This window comes from Miscanthus floridulus, chromosome 12 (genome assembly GCF_019320115.1).
Source record: "Miscanthus floridulus cultivar M001 chromosome 12, ASM1932011v1, whole genome shotgun sequence".
NCBI lineage: Eukaryota > Viridiplantae > Streptophyta > Magnoliopsida > Poales > Poaceae > Miscanthus > Miscanthus floridulus.
Genome location: NC_089591.1, coordinates 74,278,476 through 74,297,223, shown reverse-complemented (window position 1 = coordinate 74,297,223; position 18,748 = coordinate 74,278,476). Strand labels below are relative to the sequence as shown.

General features: G+C 44.9%; 1 protein-coding gene and 1 long non-coding RNA gene across 2 annotated transcripts; both read right to left on the bottom strand.

The window, feature by feature from the left end:
• Positions 1–9,386: 9,386 nt before the first annotated feature.
• On the bottom strand, positions 9,387–13,418 carry LOC136497578 (uncharacterized). The gene is made up of 3 exons (XM_066493431.1): positions 13,305–13,418; positions 12,996–13,186; positions 9,387–11,385 (listed from the first exon to the last, which is right to left on the bottom strand). The coding sequence occupies exons 1-3, from the start codon at positions 13,393–13,395 to the stop codon at positions 9,622–9,624; spliced, it is 2,046 nt and encodes a 681-aa protein (XP_066349528.1). The 5' UTR covers positions 13,396–13,418; the 3' UTR covers positions 9,387–9,621.
• Positions 13,419–14,278: 860 nt separating this feature from the next.
• On the bottom strand, positions 14,279–16,653 carry LOC136497591 (uncharacterized). The gene is made up of 5 exons (XR_010769356.1): positions 16,371–16,653; positions 15,997–16,097; positions 14,876–15,914; positions 14,660–14,789; positions 14,279–14,577 (listed from the first exon to the last, which is right to left on the bottom strand). It is a non-coding gene; the product is annotated as an uncharacterized lncRNA (long non-coding RNA).
• Between the last annotated feature and the right edge of the window lie 2,095 nt (positions 16,654–18,748).

The following is an 18,748-nucleotide window of genomic DNA, read 5'->3' as shown; positions in this document are numbered from 1 at the left end:
TCGGCCAGCATCATAGCTTAATCAACACTAAGCTAGGGAGCTCGGCCTTCATTTCAACTACTCCCGGAGGCTCGGAACCAAAGACAAAGGACCAAGAATACAAGAAACTCAAGACTACAACGACGACAACACATCAAGATTCTTCATCCGACTTCTTTTCTAAAGAGAAGAACTCAGAGAAAGCTCGGGGCTGCGGGATACATAGCCCCATAATTTTTTGAAGACAAGAATCTAGATCCTCCAACTTTTGCAATCAAAAGCAAGAGGCTCGAGGGCTACACTCAGTGAGTGCAATTTTTACGAAAAATTGCACCCACCCAAAAAGAACCCGGACATAAGCTCGGAGGCTGCATACCGTGAAACTACTTGGATGATGGTTTAATCCAAGTCTAAAGGGCCGCTTCGGAAAGATGCCGCAAAACTACTCGGATGATGACATAATCCAAGTCTCAGGGACTACTTCAGAACACAAATTTTCGAACAACATAAAGATTCAAGACCCTCCAACTTTTTGTTCCAAATAGCAAGAGGCTCGGGGGCTACACTCAGTGAGTGCACTTTTTCTTCGAAAAAACGCACGTCACCAAAAGACTTCCTCAACGCAGACTGCTTCAAGACATTACGACAAAAAGAACCCGGAACGAGCCATATTCGAGTTCTTTTCGATAAAACTTCAACGAACAATCAGAGCAACTTCAAGACAAGATCCTCTAGCTCCTTGTTCCAAATAGCAAGAGGCTCGGGGGCTACAACCAGATGGATGTACTTTTTCTTCAAAAAGCACTCACCACTCGAAGATCACAAGAAGCGCTACAAGGTTTCACTCCAGAAAGCACTTGGATGACGTTTGTTCCTACTCAACAAGACCTGAAGGAGCAAAACGAGACTTTCAGAGCTCAACCATGAAGTGCTCGAGGGCTTGTCGATGCGGGACCCACAGGATACCCCGCAAGGGAGAAAGAAGATCTAGTCTAACTAGGATTCTTCCCACGTAATCTTAGTAGTAGTACTATTCAGTAATCCTACTAGTAACTCTCATTGTAAACTGACTAGGGCTCTGGCCTCCTGACTATATAAAGGAGGGCAGGGCTCCTGGAGAAAGGCAGAACAACAATTGTACGACACTTCATAATTAATTCAACGTAGAGGCTAACGCCGGCTGGACGTAGGGCTGTTACTCGATCAACGATCGAGGGCCCGAACCAGGATAAATCGTTTGTCTCTTGCGTTCACCATCGAGTTCTGCATACGCTGAAGCCCGAACAACACTGCCTCGGGGACCCCCGTAGCAGGCTATCGGTGGTAAAACATCGACAGTAACTACTAGTACATTTGTACTACGTCCAGCTAGATCCAACCGCGCAACGTCGGCCCAAGCTTCTGTAACCTCTAACCTCCCGAGAAAAAGATTTTCAAAGGTAGTTGAGTTAGTAAAAAACCGCCCCCGAAAGTCGGACATAGTCAACCACATCTAAAAATAGTTCTTGCACAAGTCATTAAATTCATAATTAACATTTTTAAATAAAATCGGACAAAGACAAGTTTTATATTAAAATTAATGATATTTTTATTTGAGATTATTTTTAGATATCTCGATGAGATCTAAAACTTTCTAATTCATGACTTTTTATTTGAAATCATTTATTAGAAACCCATATATATGTTTTAAGTTCTCATATATTTTCAAACAAACTAGTGAAATTTAAGTTCCTACTTCCTAGTATCATAATTCATAAAAGAAGGCAACTAACCCGTCAACATCAAGCTACCTGCTTCAGTTAACTCATCACCACGAGTTTCAAATATATGACGCACATGCAACCACCTGCCATTCTCATACACGCGCGCGCTCCTATACCACATACCACCATTGTAAATACTCGCTTGGAAATGTTTAGTGTTGCAAATTGCACAATATGCATGCAAATTAAGCAACCTAATGACGTGCGCTCATTGTAATCATGCAATTAAGCTAAACTAGCTAGCTAATGATCTGCATAATCTGGTTGCACGCAGCCACGCCGCAGCGCATTGACTCCATCCGGAAATGTGCGCTTACTTCTTTCTCCGTGCCTGAGATTAATACGGAGTATCAAGAGTGCTCTTTATTTGGGGTCAAACATGCATGTTTCTCGAAATGGAGAAGTATCTCTGAAAACTTCATTTATTTATTTATGTGTTACCTGTAACCAGTGGCAACGAAGGCCCCGTTCGGCTTGCTGAATCTTGGCTGAAACTGACTGAAAACACTGTTCTAGCTGAATTGATGTAAGAGAAAAACACTGTTCCAGTTGAAAAAACAAGCCGAACAAGCCGAATATGGGGTAAGCCAAACGGGGCCTACGTTAGAGCAAAATGATTGAAGAGGTGTGCACTGCCAGGAGTAAGAGGCGGACGGCAGGCTCTGTTAACGATCCGGCAAGGCAACAGGCGGGAAGGGATTGCAGGCGAACTCGCCAAGTGGCTGACAGGTGGGGCTCTGGATTGAAGGTCTGGTGACTCCCGACGTGTGGGCCAATGGCGGTTGTGCCATGGGGCCGGCCGTGCTAGCTGGATGGCGCCGGTATAAGGGTCCGGTTGTAACGACTGAAACACTATCGATGAACTGAAACTCTGAAACCCAACCTGTTCTCTGAACTCTGCTATCTCAATCCAAATACTCTGTTCTTCCTATCTCCTGCTCCAATTCTTGATTTCGTACGAGTCCCAGTGGATTCGTGATGACATGCACTTTAGCACTTATCTTGTGGGTATATAGACAGACTCAGACTATATATAGGTAGTACATTTAATGTGAAATTATAGTCCTGGTCACTGCTAATTTTGTGTTTTGCCATACGTAAGTGCATCTCTGCCTCCTAAACAGTTTAGTACCTACTTTCATTCGCCCCTGTCCACGTACGGGCGGATTTGGTTCAAGCTTGTCATCTATTTCGCTATGGTTCTAGCTCTAAAGGTTCTTGCAATCACTCTAGCTAAAATTTGACAACAATCAAAAACAAACCGGCGACGCATGCACACGCAACTGTACGTGTCGTCCGTCCACTATTTTGTCACGCCCCGTTGCCGTCGGCCAGCGCCGTCGACGTGAGGAGCTTCAGAGAGTACGCGAGAGACGAGGAATGGGAAGAGGAACCTTCCTCTTTCACCGAGTTCAATTTCAGAAAATGCAATCGTCCTCAATCCGATACAACGCACGCTTAAAACACCCCCTTGGCCTATGGCCCACATGTCATATTATATCTATTACATAATTGCTCGAATACGTCTTCTGACTTCCTTAGCGTACTTCTTTTGGTTTACGTCTCCTTCAGGTCGTAGGTGTACCAGGTCTAACATCTCCTCCCGCCGAAGACGATGCTTGACCCCAAGCAGGTGCATGCGGGAACCGCTTACGAATGACATTGTAGTCTTCCCAGGTTGTTGAAGTTGGTGGCAGACCTGTCCACTGAATGAGCACCTGTGGAATAGCAGCATTACCACGCTTGACCAGTCAACGCTCAAGCACCTTCTCAGGCATTGCCGTCGTGGCCTCAATATCAGTGGTGAATGGAAGCTCAGAAAAAACTGGTGTATAATCTGCAACAAAAGGTTTAAGCTGTGAAACATGAAACACATCATGGATCTTACTGTCTTCTGGTAGCTTCTGGCGATATGCCACCCACCCAATGCGTTCAGTAACGAGATAGGGCCCGAAATACTTGTATGACAGTTTAGGAAATGGGCGATTCGCCACAGAACTTTGTGTGTACAGTTGTAGCTTCAACAGAACTTGGTCACCCACTTGGAACTCAATGTCAATACGATGTTTATCAGCCATCACTTTGATTCTGTTCTGTGCCTTGGCCAAATTCTCCTTGAGGGCATGCAAATGCAGTTCTCTGTTCTCTACTAGTTTAGCTACAGTGACCGGTGTTGTTTGTTGTATAGTGGGAGCAGCACCAACCTTTGGATCATAGCTATATAGAGCCTTGAATGGAGAACACCCTAGAGAACTATGGTAAGTAGAATTATACCACAGTTGTGCCAAAGAGAGCCAAGAGTGCCAGGTTTTGGGTGAATCTTGGACAGCACACCACAAGTACAGTTTAAGACATTGATTTACTCTCAGTCTGTCCATCACTCTGTGGATGGTAGGTAGTGCTAAGCTGGAGGTTCACTCTGTAAAGCTTGAAGAGTTTCTTCCAAAAGGCACTAACAAATATTGTGTCTCGATCAGAGACAATGGAGTTTGAGAGACCATGAAGCTTGACACTATTATCCATGAAAAGCTGAGCTATGGTAGATGCTGTGTATGGATGTTTAACTGCCACAAAATGAGCAAATTTGGTAAGTCTGTCCACTACTACCATGATCACACTATAGCCATTGGATTTAGGCAGGCCTTCTATGAAATCCATAGATATGTCCATCCACACCCCCTCAGGAATTGGTAGAGGCTGTAGTAGTCCAGGTGGGGAGTGATTAGTATGCTTGGCTTGTTGGCAGACAGAGCACTGCTTAACAAAATCTTCCATAGCCATCTTCATTGCAAAGTGAGTCTTGAGTCTCTGGTATGTTGCTTTAGTACCTGAGTGACCCCCAATAGCGCTGGAATGGAAAGCTGTTATAATCTTTGTTTGTAGGGTTGAGTTTTGGGCAATCCATAGTTTGTTCTTGTATCTAATGATACCATTGTCCAAGCTGTAACCTGCCATATCAGGGCTTTGGATAGCCATTTGGGTTAGTAGCTTCTGGGCCCTAGGATCAGTTATATAAGAATGAAGTACTTCCTGCAACCAATCAGGCCTAACCATGGAAACAGCTTGTAAGGTGTGGAGGTGAGCCACCCTAGATAGTGCATCTGCTGCCAGGTTGTCTTTTCCTTTCTTATAAACAATTTTGAACTACAGCCCCATCAATCTGGTCATTGCTTTCCTTTGCATATCAGAATGCAGGTTATGTTCCTGGAGATAAGCTAAGGATTTGTGGTCTATCAAAATAATAAATTCTTGTCTTTGTAGATAGTGTCTCCACCTTTCCACTACCATAATCAATGCCAAGAACTCTTTCTCATAAATAGATAGGTGTTTGTGTTTGTCACCCAAGGCTTTGTTAAGAAAAGCAATTGGTTGGCCTTTTTGCATCAAGACTGCCCCAATGCCATCTGCACAAGCATCTGTTTCCATAGTGAATGGCTCTTGGAAATTGGGTAGGGTGAGGACTAGGTTGTGGGACATAGCAATCTTGAGTTCATCAAATGTTGTCTGGGCACTTGGATTCCACTGGAACTGTTTGTGCCTTAACAGATTGGTTAGTGGTTTTGCAATGATGCCATAACCCTTCACAAACTTCCTATAATATCCTGTTAACCCCAAAAAGGCTCTCACCTCCGTAAATGTTGTGGGTGTTGGCCAGTGAACCATAGTTGTTGTCTTCTAGGGATCAGTGGCCACCCCATTAGTTGATATAATATGCCCCAAGTACTCCAACTGGCTTTGAGCAAAGGAACATTTGGACTGCTTCAAATAAAGTTGATTTGCCAACAGTGTTTGGAGAACCAGTTGTAAATGTTCCTGGTGTTCTTCTAATGATTTGCTATATATGAGAATATCATCTAGGAACACTAGGAAAAATTTCCTCAGAAAAGGTTGGAGGACTTGGTTCATGATGCATTGGAAAGTAGCTGGTGCATTTGTGAGCCCAAAGGGCATTACCTTGAACTGGTGGTGGCCCTGATGTGTTTTAAAGGCAGTCTTGTACTCATCTTTAGGTAACATTCTCACCTGGTGATACCCTGACCTCATGTCCAACTTGGTGAATATTTCTGCTCTAGACAACTCATCCAGAATTTCTTCAATAACAGGCATTGGAAATCTGTTCTTGACAGTCATGTCATTCAACTTTCTGTAGTCCACACAAAATCACCAAGACCCATCTTTTTTGACTCAGAGCACAGGGGAAGCAAAAGGGCTATGGCCATGGGTGATTAATCCAGCCTGTAACAATTTTTGGACCTGATCTTCTATTTCGGTTTTGTGTTTAGGAGAATAGTGGTAGGGTCTAGCATTGACATGTATAGCTCCAGGAATGAGTGGAATGGAGTGATCATAGCTCCTGGATGGTGGTAGTGTCTGGGGATCATGGAAAACTTGGCTATTTTGATCAAGAATGTGTTGTATAGCTGGAGGTGGTTTTGCTGGTGGAAGGTTGGGTGGAGATAAGGTGTCATGGGTGGGTTTGATAATAACAAAAGCCCAACTATTATTGTCTTTGGTGTCTTTGTATAATTTAGTGGCAGAAATGGGTTTGGCTTACAAAGGAGGGGAGATAATGCCCTAGAGCTTAATTGGTTTGTTTTTTATGTGGAACTATAGGGTTTTCTTGGACCAATCCACTTCCATAGGGCTCTGCTGCTTAAGCCAGTCATACCCCAAGATGGCATCATAGGTAGTCATGTCCAAGACTATTATGTCACTGCATAGAGTATGCCCCTGAATATACCACTGTAAGTTCTGGACTTTGGCTGTAGTGGTCAACATGTCTCCATTAGCCAACCTCACTATCCTTGTTGGGATCGGTACAGTAGCTAACTTGGCCAGTTTCACAAAGCTGGAACTGATGAAACTATGTGAACTGCCCGAATCCAGTAAGGTAAGCATAACTTTATCCTGCACGAGGGCTTTGAGCTTCATAGAATTGTTAGTATCCATACTAGAGAGTGCATTCAGAGATAAGTGACAGAAATCTTGAGCAAGAGTATCTTCAATAGCTAGCTGATTCAGCATATCTTCTGTAATCTCCTCTTTGTTTGTGTCTAGATCATTGATAACCAATGCATGAACTTGAGCCTTGTGACATTTGGGGCAATTCTCTTGGTGGTCAGGTTCAAATTTATCACCACAAGCAAAACACAAGTTAGCACGCCTGTAATCCCTCAACTGTCTGATTCTTTGCAGATTGGCATTGTTTGTCTGGGGGTTAGGAGGCTCCTGCTTCTGAAACTGTGGCTTGGGAGCAGCATTGTTTCTGTTATACTTGGCCTTGGTTCTTTCTTGGGTTCTTTGCTGGATCTTGGCAATTAGAGCTGCCCTGTCAACTGTGAGTGGAACATGGGGCTCTACAGCTACTCGGATGTCATCCTTGAGACCAGCTACATAAGCTAAAGCAAAGAAAACCTCATCATAATGGCTGTTGTGCATGGTAATGTTGTACTGCAGTGCCTGAAAAGCCAAAGTGTAGTCTTCCACTGTACCACTTTGCTTAAGGGCTAGCAGATCACTGATGGCTGTACGAAAATCATCTGTACCAAACTTGGACAGAACTACTGAGCAAAATGCAGTCCAGGAGGGCCAAGTGCGACCCTGTTTGTAAGCTTGCCACCATTTAGCGGCATTTTTCTGTAAGTGCATTGTAGCATATGTGACCTTCATCTCATCTTCGGTCTTGTAGATTTTGAAGTAGTTATCACAGTTGTCTAGCCATATCTTGGGATGGTTGCCATCAAAAGTTGGGAATTGCATCTTGGGAAGTGCATGGTGAGGCGTGGAATCCTTGTGATGGTGCCACGGCCTGTTGGATGGCTCAGTTTTCACTACATAGTCTTTGCTAGCAAATATGTTGTCAAAATATGCCTCTTCCGCAGAGATCAGAGAAACATTCTCTGATTGTTGCATTGCAGCCTCATTCTCCATCTGACGTAGTGTTAGAGAAGCCACTGCTTGTCCATTGGCCTATACATGTTTGGATATGATTTTCTGTTATGCCTTTGTTTCATCCACACTTTGCTTCAATTGTTGTTGGATCAGACTGACATCATTCATTTGTTTGAACACTAGGTCGAAATTCTCCATGACCTGTTCCCAGCGACTCTTTTCTTCATCCGTGTTTTGTCGACATGGCGTCTAGGATGAACTTGGTCTGAACCGAAGGCTTAGGAGGAGCCGTCGTGAAGAAGCTGAGATATAGGTGACTGACTGGTGTAGTAACAGGTTTGGCCACTGCCTCCCCAACAATCTACTACACCAAACTGCAGACTACGCCTAGACACACGACACCACCAAGGGATTTTACGCGGGAACCTGTCCCGTAACCCGAGTGTGTGAGCACGTCCCCACCAACGCCACCGCAACCCAATCGAGTAAGAATGCTACGGAATTTTACACGGGAATTTGTCCCGCAACCCTCGCAGACCTCGATTGAGTGCCAAATGAACTCGTATCCGCCGTCGATCCAATGTCGATGCTGAAACCCCAGCTGAGAAAAGATGACGTAGAATTTGGTGGAGTGGTGGGTGGGAATTGGTTGGGTTGTGGATGGGTGGAGGTGGAAATTGCAGAGCTCAGGTGAAGTGGTGCCACTGCCGGAGCGGACCCAGTTCAACCCAAAGGAGGGACCTCTGGTTCCTTCCGTCGAACACCTCGAAGGCGTTAACGGAGATCCCCTGCCCACCGGAATTACGAACTACAGATCAAGGCGCCCGGTCGTGGAACGTACCAAGATGGACGGAGCAACTGCGGCGAGGTGGGTTTAAGGTGGTAGGTTACCGGATTGTAGGGGTGGCGGCGCCGCTGCGAGACGGTCGTCGCCGGGTAACTAGCGTCGGAGTTGGCCGGTGAAGCCCACTGCCCACGCCGAGGAAAAGGAGTCTCTGATACCAACTGTCACGCCCCGTTGCCGCCGGTCAACGCCGTCGACGTGAGGAGCTTCAGAGAGTACGCGAGAGACGATGAACGGGAAGAGGAACCTTCCTCTTTCACCGAGTTCAATTTCAGAAAATGCGATCGTCCTCAATCCGATACAACGCACGCTTAAAACACCCCCTTGGCCTATGGCCCACATGCCATACTATATCTATTACATAATTGCTCGAATACGTCTTCTGACTTCTTTAGCGTACTTCTCTTGGTTTACGTCTCCTTCAGGTCGTAGGTGTACCAGGTCTCACATATTTGTTCATACGAAAATCGAAGACATGTTGCTGTTCATACTTTTCTGAGATGATGAAAACGAACGTTCAGTTTTATCACGTGCTCTAGCCAAATCGACTCTACTGAATGCTATTGAGCCATACCTATTCAGTAGTGTTCAGTATAGTTCCTACTGAAAGTTTTGTTCTGCATTACACCTAGGGCGTACAGTAGCATGTGTGAGATCTTTAATTAGTACGATTAAGATTAAGGTGATGCAGCGTGTACCGATTACCGAATGGTCCACAATTTCCATGTGCTGCCACACTGGCCTATATCGATTGCCCTCCCCGCACATGTACGCATATGCATCTCATCAAACAGAAACACAGCTAAAACAGAAAAAGCAAAGAGGCGAACTATGACAGTGTACTGAGCTCTGAGCAATAGGCAAAATTTGCTGTTTTTCATGTTGCTATGATCAATGTAACCATATATATAGGGCTTTTAGGCTCTTCTCGTCTCGTCTTGTTTCGGCTTATTCTCTCTCACAGAATACTGTTAAATCATCTGAAACTAGCTGGTATACAGTGCTTTGTGTACCAGCCGAACACCCTCATAGTCATATAGGAGTACCTCAAGATTCAAGTAGTACTGGTCAATATGCTACGTAAGTTATTATTTATATGATCACACACACCGACTGCCACTTCTCAGTCCACCAGAGCCCTCTCTAACTTGCCATGCTGCCAACCTCGCCATCCTTGTTCACCATTGCAACTGCAGCCATGCACGCTTGCTCCTCTTTTTTATCTGCAAGACTGGCTTTGCCCCAGTGTGTGCTAGTGTAGAGGTGCAGAATCATGCTGTCTTTGTCGCATCCATGTACGCCACACACCTCGCACGAGAGACTGCCATTCTCCTGCTGCGTCACGGTGAACACCTTGCCCTCCACCTGGATCTTGATTGGTTTGCCAGGCACAGCTGTGATGTCATTTGTTCTCACAGATTCGTTAGTTTGGGTCACAGAGCCATTGGAGCCGGCAGCTGCGTGCTCTCCTTCAGCTTCCTCAGTAATCTCGCAATCCTCAGCAGGTTCAACAATGCAAGTGTCAAGTTGAGCTTCTGCTGGTCGATCTACTGCCATGAATGTCAATGCCATTGTAACAGTGTTTTTTGTTTGTGGGGTTGCCAATGACAGGGCTGATTCTTCTTCGTCGGCAGCAGTATGTGGCACCGCCGCCGGCACCGATCCTGCCTCCGCATTGGCTTTCATGGACTTTGAGCCGCTGTCTTGCACCTCATCAGCCCCGGTGGCAAGGACAGACAAATCATTGTTTCCTCGTGCAGCGAGCGTCATCTTGCGCTTGTGCTTTTTGCCAGCCAGGTGAGACCGCATGATGGCCTCGGATGGTGCCTTTGCATTGCAGCTCAGGCAGACGAACAAGCCATCCACCCGGGAGAGAGGGTGCATCACACTGTCTGCTTCCATGGTCAGCGAGTCAGAGTTACAGGCATTATTGAGCTGAGCCCCAACAGAAGTTGCACTGCTTTTCATCATTTCTGTTCCAGCAGTCTTAGCACTGTCCCCAGTGGGGACGTCTTCTTTTGGTGGTGCCACGGTCACTTCTTGCACCTCACCGTCATCACCAAGCTTTGGTTGCAAGGACTTCTCCAATGGGGCTTCCACCTTTGCTACCATGTCAGAGATGACAGCCGTGTCTGTGTCTATCGACTGCGCTTTGGCTGCTTCCTTTCCACCTGTGGACACGTTGACAGAGGCATCAGAGCTGGTGTTCGCCTTATTCTTGTGCTTCTTCCCTGACAAGTGTTGACGCATGCCATGCATCGATGGGGCCTTCACATCACACAGCTTGCAGAGCAGAAAGCCTTCCAAGCGCCACACCGTGTGTGGCAGAGGCACACTGGAATCCTCCAGAATCAGCTTTTTAGGATCAGCACTGCCAATAGCTGAAGTGGCAGCACTAACTGTACCCTCCGCCTCACCCAATGGCTTGCTGGAGGGTTGACGCTTCTTCTGGCCATTGGAGATGTGTTTGCTCCCTTGTAGGTGGCACATCATGGTAACACGGTCTAATGTCGGCACATTGCACAACTCACAGAGGAGGTACCCATCCATTTGTGTCACTTCGTTCAGCTCTCCTGCAGTCGTCGCCATCATGAACTTCGTCGGTTTGTAATCTCCCAATGTCTCCATTGCCGTTGCCTCTTCCTCCCCTGCCTCGAGCCCTCTCTCCTGCTCTGTCTCTGGCACTAGCTTTGGCAGCTCCGGAAGTGCTACCACCTTCCTCTTGTGCACCTTCCCATTGAGGTGGTCTTGCATGGCCTTCTCGCTGTTTGCAGTGATGCCACACACCATGCATGTTATTGCACTCTTCTGCTTCTTGCTGCTTGGAACCAACAATGCTCCGGTGGCACGATCAGGGCTCTTCCGCTTGGTTGCCACGGTTGCAAGTGCGTTTGCTTTTGAGTGGGCCTGCACAACCAGCATGAGAGTTTCTTCTAGATGAGCAAACAAAAGTGGCCGCAACTTCATCAAATAATAATGACAGAAATATCATAATTGTATGTTAAGAACACACATGAAAACTGAACTCTTAAAAAATGTTCAAAACACCGGTACATCATTAGACTTGGCTACTTCTTTTACTATAATGAACTACAACTTAGCTTTTTTGGGCAAAAACGACAGAATTGCATACATGCCTTGGGCATCCTTATCACATAGCTATTCCTGTTTAGTTTTTTTTTTATTTTGATATTGCAGATGACAATTTTGTCAGACGTTTTAAGGTTTTGCAATTTTACATCCATCAGCGTCAAAACTGCAAAAATCTGCAGCATGTATTGCAAAGTCTGCAATCTGACAACAAAGCTTTGAATTTATTTATTATCCTAAATTTGTGTTTAAACCATGGTGGCAGTTACATTAGGGAAGAAAAAACACAATTTAAATATCAGAAAGAATTCCTTCAGCGCAAGGTGTTTGATTAGAAAGAAATTCTTTAAGTATCAACAATGAGGGCACAGACTTCGTATATGATACTCTATTTTCTTCAGTTTCTGATCATTGCATATAATAAAAAGGTGAAAATAATTCCAGTATAGTGCAACACCGCACCCTCGCGCTGAAAACTGTGCTTATTCTCAGCTACTTGTTCAGCATTCAGCATTTTAGCCATACCAAAAAGTGCAGAATGAACTGGCATCAATAATGCATAATGATTTTCACCTACACTAATTTTCTTTTATGTAGATTACATGAATTATTTGTATATTCTCTTATATTTATGCTAATGTAGTTTGCCCACAATGCATGCATATTTATCTTTGAAGATGAACAAAGTAAAATTTTCCAATTAGGTATTGCTTATCCATGGCTCCATAACATATTGTAGCAATCAGAATTTTTTTTGGCATACTGTTGCAAGCGGTTATAAGCATCACTAACCAATAAACCGCACCAAATAGACCTATCCATGGCTCCATGACATACTCTAGCAAACAGAAATAAACATTCTGGCATACTGTTGCAACAGGTTATAAGAATCACTAACCAATAAATAAACCACACCAAATAGAACAACAAAATTCTGCAAAACTTAACAAGAAAGGCACACTTTTGACAAACAGCTAAACATGATTATTTTTATATTTATGATAACTATTTACACTCGACAATTCTATGGAATAATTCACCATTCAAAATTTAGTTTAATAAACAACAAATTTGATATGTTACATAGAAACTTCACTCATGGTTTTATGCTTTAAAAATTCAAATGGCATAGTCTAAGTGAATTTTAATATTTTAGGAATAAATACGTGCTTCAATTGGAAAACAAATCAACAAAGGACTGAATAATGCATCGAGTTGTGCCCATCCCTCGGGGTGAAGAATCTATCTTAAAATCAGTAACTACGGCCGAGATTTAATCGGACGTAGATTACGTTCGTTCAAAAAGATTCCATGATGCGACATAATCTTCCCATTGACAGTGCCGCTGGTGTGTCAAATCCCCTCACCGATCGCCCGAGCACGGGCCACGACAGACGCAGCATTTGCTCCCTTAACTCGCTACGCACCTCCAGCTCGAGCTCCCAGTGCTCCGCTTCCTCCCTGAGGATCCGCTCCCTGATCCTCGCCTTCTCCGCTTGCCACCGCAGCTCGTCAGCATCGACCGCCGCCGTCTCCGATGGCGGCAGATCAGGCTGCCATAGCGTCACGGCCGAATTCCCCATGCGCTCTGCCGGAGCGCCGCTGCCGCCGTGGCTGTCTGGTGGAATCCCACGGCATATGCATCCAAAAGCAATAGGCAGGTCAGGGAGATCGATAATTGATCCCCAACATGAAACGACAGAGAGATCGGGATAGGAGTCTGGGGATCTTCTCACCTGCCGATCCGGATCCAGGAGTACTCGGCGCCGATGGAGGCGGCGGGGACTGGTTTCGGCGCTCATCGATGGCGCGGTACTGGAACTCCATAGGTTTCGCAACAAAGAGAGAGACAGAGGTTTTGGGTTTTGCAGGGGTGTATGAAAGATGACGGTCCTAGAAAGTGGAAAACAGTGGGCTTTTGGGAAGCTGCCGTTTTTTTTCGGCGATGCTTCTGCAGATCTCTAAAATACTGTTTCAGCTGGCTGGGGATAGGAAAATACTGAGAAACACTGTTCGTGTGAACAGTGAAAGTGTGAGCGCGCTGACCAGCCCGGCACCAGCCGGCCAGCCAGCCGAACAATTCAATAGTATATACTCTGATGAGGTTGGTTTTGGGTTTTGCAGGGGTATATAAAAGAGGACCGATCGTAGAAAGTGGAAAACAGTGGGCTTTTGGGAAGCTGCCGTTTTTTTTTCGGCGATGCTTCTGCAGGTCCCGTTTGATATATATTATAGTATATGCTCTATTTATATCTATCTATATAAACGTTTTTTACCCAAAAAATTCTACCCGTCGAAGATATTATGCTATATTTATTTCTAGCCGCCTAATCACCGTTTGATAGGCAGATCTCACCTTTTGGTCTACCAAAATCTAAACGACGCCTAAGAAAACCTCACCCACGCTTAAGAGTAAGACCAATCTATTTATAAGGACTAGTATATTACCCGTGCTAACACTACAGAAACCATACTTACAATTGATTTAGTGATAAAAGCTATAAAGATAAATTTACACTTCCATTAATGAAGTATGCTCTTGGAGTTTGGTACATTTAATAAGTGTATACGAGAGGAGAGTATTATGGCTCATTAGCAGGAAGGAAACTGTGATTTATAGAAAATGTATTATAGCAAGCAAGTAGGCATGAAGATGGATGGAAAGAGCAACGGATCAGCTTACATAGGTGATTTGAAATTCCCCCAAAGTGTTAATAATTACAGGTCACTAAGTAGAACTGGCAAAGAAAAATACACAGTCGTTAATCATACATGAAACACATTTCTAGAAAACAATTTACAATTTCCTCTGAGACAATTTCCAGTGTATTCTAGTTTTGCTAATATTTCTCAGTATGCATAGTGGAGGAAAACTCATCCTTGGCCCTTTGCCTTCTTAGCAGCTTCCCTAAGCCTTTCTAGTGCTAACCCGGCCTCGCTTAGATAGTCAAGCAGTGAACCATGTAAATCTGCACCACACAGGGCAGTATCACCATTGGTTGACTTGACCTGAAAAATGTGTCAAAATTAAGAATTACATCACCTATTTCAAGATCTGCATAGAGAATATGTACATGATATGAGAAGTTACCTGAAAACTCCATTTGCTATCTCAAGGATTGACACATCAACTCCATTTCCATTTGCACTGACTATCATCCATTTTGCAAAAGTACATTGATTCCTCCCTGTAGGCTTTTCAACTTTGCCTTTCTGGTTCACTGAACACAAGATATGACAAGGTTTCTGATTGCATATGCAGTATGTGCGTGAATTAAGCTAGTCGAGAGAGGATCAGAGAACATACATAGAGGACGTAGAAGAAAACATCATGCTCTAGCACGCGCGGAATACCTCAACATCGTGGCTGAATCGATTGCCCTTGAGTGCCTCCTAGCTGAGGTTCCGTCAGCACCGATGGGCTTGATGGCGGTGACCCCACGTGCCCACCTCAGCATTCGCGAGAGCGTCATCTGGGCATGGTCCACTTGCCATTGACAGTGGGAACACCTAGCCACACTGCAGGGTAAAAGAATTGTCTCGAATTAATCTCAATGATTACTCTGAAATAGGTGTTACCTCTATTGAACCATTTAAGACAATTGTTCATGAGTCTAAAAAGAAGAAAACAGTTTCAGTAAGCAAAGCATGTGTTGAGACAGCTGTTTTAAGGCATAAATCGGTGAGCTGTTAGAAGCCTAACGAATAGACTGTTTTGAAGTCATAAATGTATGTTTCAGTTATCATGATTCTGAAAACAATGTATTAGCATGGTTCGGTAATCTGAAAAAAAACTTCATTACAGAGGAGCATCTAGCTGATTGTATTTCATAGCATGGTTCAGATATCTTGGGGAAAAATACACAATAGACCAGCTGCTAGTTGATGGTTTATTTACCAACATATTAGCATGGCTTAGTAATCTGAATAAAAAACTGCAATACAGAGGAGCATCTACCTGATGTTATTTGGGAAAAACCTGTCAGTGCAACTGTACGTTCGTAGTTCACTATAGAATTGCTTCAGTTAACTGAAAAGAACTACAATTAGTGCCTGTCAAGCTGAACCTAACACAGACTAAAACAGTCTGTCAACATAGACTAAAACAAAAACCTTGAAGATTAAAACTATGAAACAAATTTACATGGCAAAAAAATTAGATACTGAATGGTGGCCAATGTTCCATGGATGACACATTTATATACTGAATGGTAGCCAATGTTCCGATTTAAGTAGCTTCTCGATGGTTTCAAAAGCCATCGTTGCCTTGTAGTGGCCCACGGGAGTGGTGAATATGAAATTTAATAATGTAGGGCATCTTAGGGCTCAACTTGTTTATGAACTACCTGTTTTGCAAGCAAGGTAATCTGTTGGACAAAGTATAGGGAATGGTCACATCTACTGATTGTGTACAGATTGCTTATTTACCTACTAAGCAAAATCACACTGCATCTGTCCACTGCCCACATGGCCTCTTCGCGATGTGGTGTCCTGCCAGCACCGTTCTCCTCCAGCTGTGCGGTAATGGTCTGCAGCAAGCCAGCAACAAGCAGGGATACGATATTGCCTTGTTAGAAGCATCACATACCAAAACCATGCATTTCCTAGCAAAGTTAATAAGGTAGGGAAAAAGACAGTCACTGAATTCAAATACATGACAGGAAAATGACGGTCCAAAAATTGGTACACAGATTGTCTTATTCTGGCTTTTTTTCTATATTACATAAGATGAAAAATACATTTCGGACCTAGCGATGCCTACAGAAATCCCAGATTGGCAGGTAAGAGCGGCGTAGGCCTACCATCAGCCGCACCGACTCGGTGCGGGTCCTCCTCGCTCACGTAGGGTCTACCGAGTGATGCCCTGGTGCGAGTGCGCCGCCGCCGAGTGCCACTCGACGGAGCCACGTGCAAATCCAGAGCTGCACCTGTGCTCCGGCGAGGGGAACCCAGCGGCGCCACCGTCTTGCTCCACGAGGAGCCGCTCCGCACCGCCGCCTCATGATCGCGCCGCCGTGGGTGGGAGAGAGAACGGGAAGGAGGAAATGAATCTAGGGTTTGGGGTTGCAATTGTGCCGCCGTGGGTGGAAGAGGCCCATCGACGGTGCAGAGCCCTAATTTTTTACTATTTAACAATTTATTTGAATAAAATTTACATTTGGCCTCATGAGAAACTTAAACTCATCTTTGGACCCTGGGAGTCGGCGCCATGAGTCCTGGCGCCGAGGTAACACGTCTCGGCGCCATAAATCTTAACGCCGAGGTACCTAGTCGTACACAGAAGAGAAATCCGACATGCAGCTTGTTCGGTTGGCTGGTTCGTATCGTTGCTGATTCGTGAAGAAGTACTGCTGGCTAATTTGTGTGAGAGAAAAATACTGTTACGGCTAAAAATTTACAATTATTTACGACAAGCCACGGCCAAACGAACGTGCTGATAACCGGTACCTCGGCGCCGACCTCGGGGCATGCCGACGGACATGGGCGCGGTCAGCGCTACAGTGTCGCGCTGCTTTTTTCATGCACATTGTCGCTACAATCCCTGTGCACAGTGTTGCGCTGCTTTTTCCAGTGGCCATGCTGCGAACTGTAGCATGAGCCATGATGTGCTTGCTGTAGCAAGAGGGCTCGCTGCTGTGCACAGTGTTGCGCTGTTTTTTAATTTACAGTGTTGGCTACAGTGCGTTGGATATTTGTGACTTTAGTATTTCGGAGACCATAAAGAAGTCAGCAGCGTTAAGCATTTCATTTTTCGCAACAAATATTGGGAACCTATTTCATTTTCGCATAGGGAACATACAGCCACGCATTTCTTTTGACAAAATGTTTCATTTTATTGCATGGTCACCATGATCTATTTTTCATATATATACTTTGAGGTCCAACTGACCAACACCAGTACACCACCCTCCAAATCCGGTATAGGATACGACATAGGCTGACAGTTTGAAGAAGTTTATGATCCTATACTGGACAGTATTATAATTTAAGGTTCAAATAAGACCATGTGCATTACTCCCTCCATTCTTTTGAAGTAAAACATGTTTTAATTTTTTTATTAAGAAAAAAAAATCTAAAATTTTGAGTAAGTTTATAGAAAAATATATCAGTATTATTTATAGCATTATTCGAATTCGGTGTTTTCCTATAAACGTGGTCAAAGTTAGAGGAGTTTGGCTTAAAGAGAAAAAACATCTTACATTTAGAGAAGTAAAATACAGGGTTGGGAATAGAATGTTGTTCTTAGCAGTTTATTCTTTTGGTGTTTCGACTGCTAACCCGGAACATCTTGACTGATTATCTAGGCTCGTGATCGGAACTCGTGAGGATCTAGAAATTCAAGTCCTGGAAACTGATATACGCTTTTATCATTTGCCTCCAATGTGTGCACACAGCAGTACAGCACACGTATTTGCTGCAACATGCTATGCAAAGTAATCAGTCATGGCCTCTTGCTACAGCACACTGTGCGCGTCCTTATTGCTGTAGCAAATACTGTAGCACAACACACTTTAGCAAGCGCTATACAGTAAGAAGCAGCGCAACACTGTGCACAGCAGCGAGCCCTCTTGCTACAGCACATCATGGCCTCTTGCTACAGTGCGCAGCATGGCCTCTTGCTGTCGCACAGCAGCGAGGCAGCGTACAGAAGCGCCCGTGCTCGTCACGCCCCCATCGCCTGCAGACGTTCATGCTGGGCGATTTTAACGTCGAGATCGGCGTCATACATCTTGGCGTTGACCTCGACGTCATGTATTATGGCGTCGAGATACCGATCATATCAGCGTCATCTAGGATCTTGGTCAGTACCTCGACGTTAAGATATGTGGCGTCGAGATGTGTTAACTCGGCGCCAGGACTCATGATGCTGACCCCAGGATCAAAGATGAGTTTAAGTCTTTCAGAGAACTAAATGTAAATATTCTTCGAAAAAAGGGTTAAATAGTAAAAAATAAGGGCGCAGAGCTGTTGGCAGCGGCTCGGGCCGAGCAGGCCGGTGTGGGCACGACACTTTCTCGGCCCCGGCCCAGCCCCAGGCTTTCTGGCTCGGGCGAGTTCCTGGCCTCCTGCGACGTCATGGGCTCACGGCTGCCGCGCTGGACTCCTGTGCTCCCTCTCCCATCTCATGGCCGCCGCGCCGGTGGCCGTGAGCTCGGTTGCGCCACGGGTGTTTGGAGCG

Excerpts from the sequence above, each read along its gene's own strand:
- LOC136497578 (XM_066493431.1), bottom strand. The coding sequence starts at position 13,395 with ATGGAGTTCCAGTACCGCGCCATCGATGAGCGCCGAAACCAGTCCCCG. Across the intron at positions 13,187-13,304 it reads TCCTGGATCCGGATCGGCAG|ACAGCCACGGCGGCAGCGGC; the intron begins GTGAGAAGATCC and ends GGATTCCACCAG. Across the intron at positions 11,386-12,995 it reads ACTGGGAGCTCGAGCTGGAG|GCCCACTCAAAAGCAAACGC; the intron begins GTGCGTAGCGAG and ends CTGGTTGTGCAG.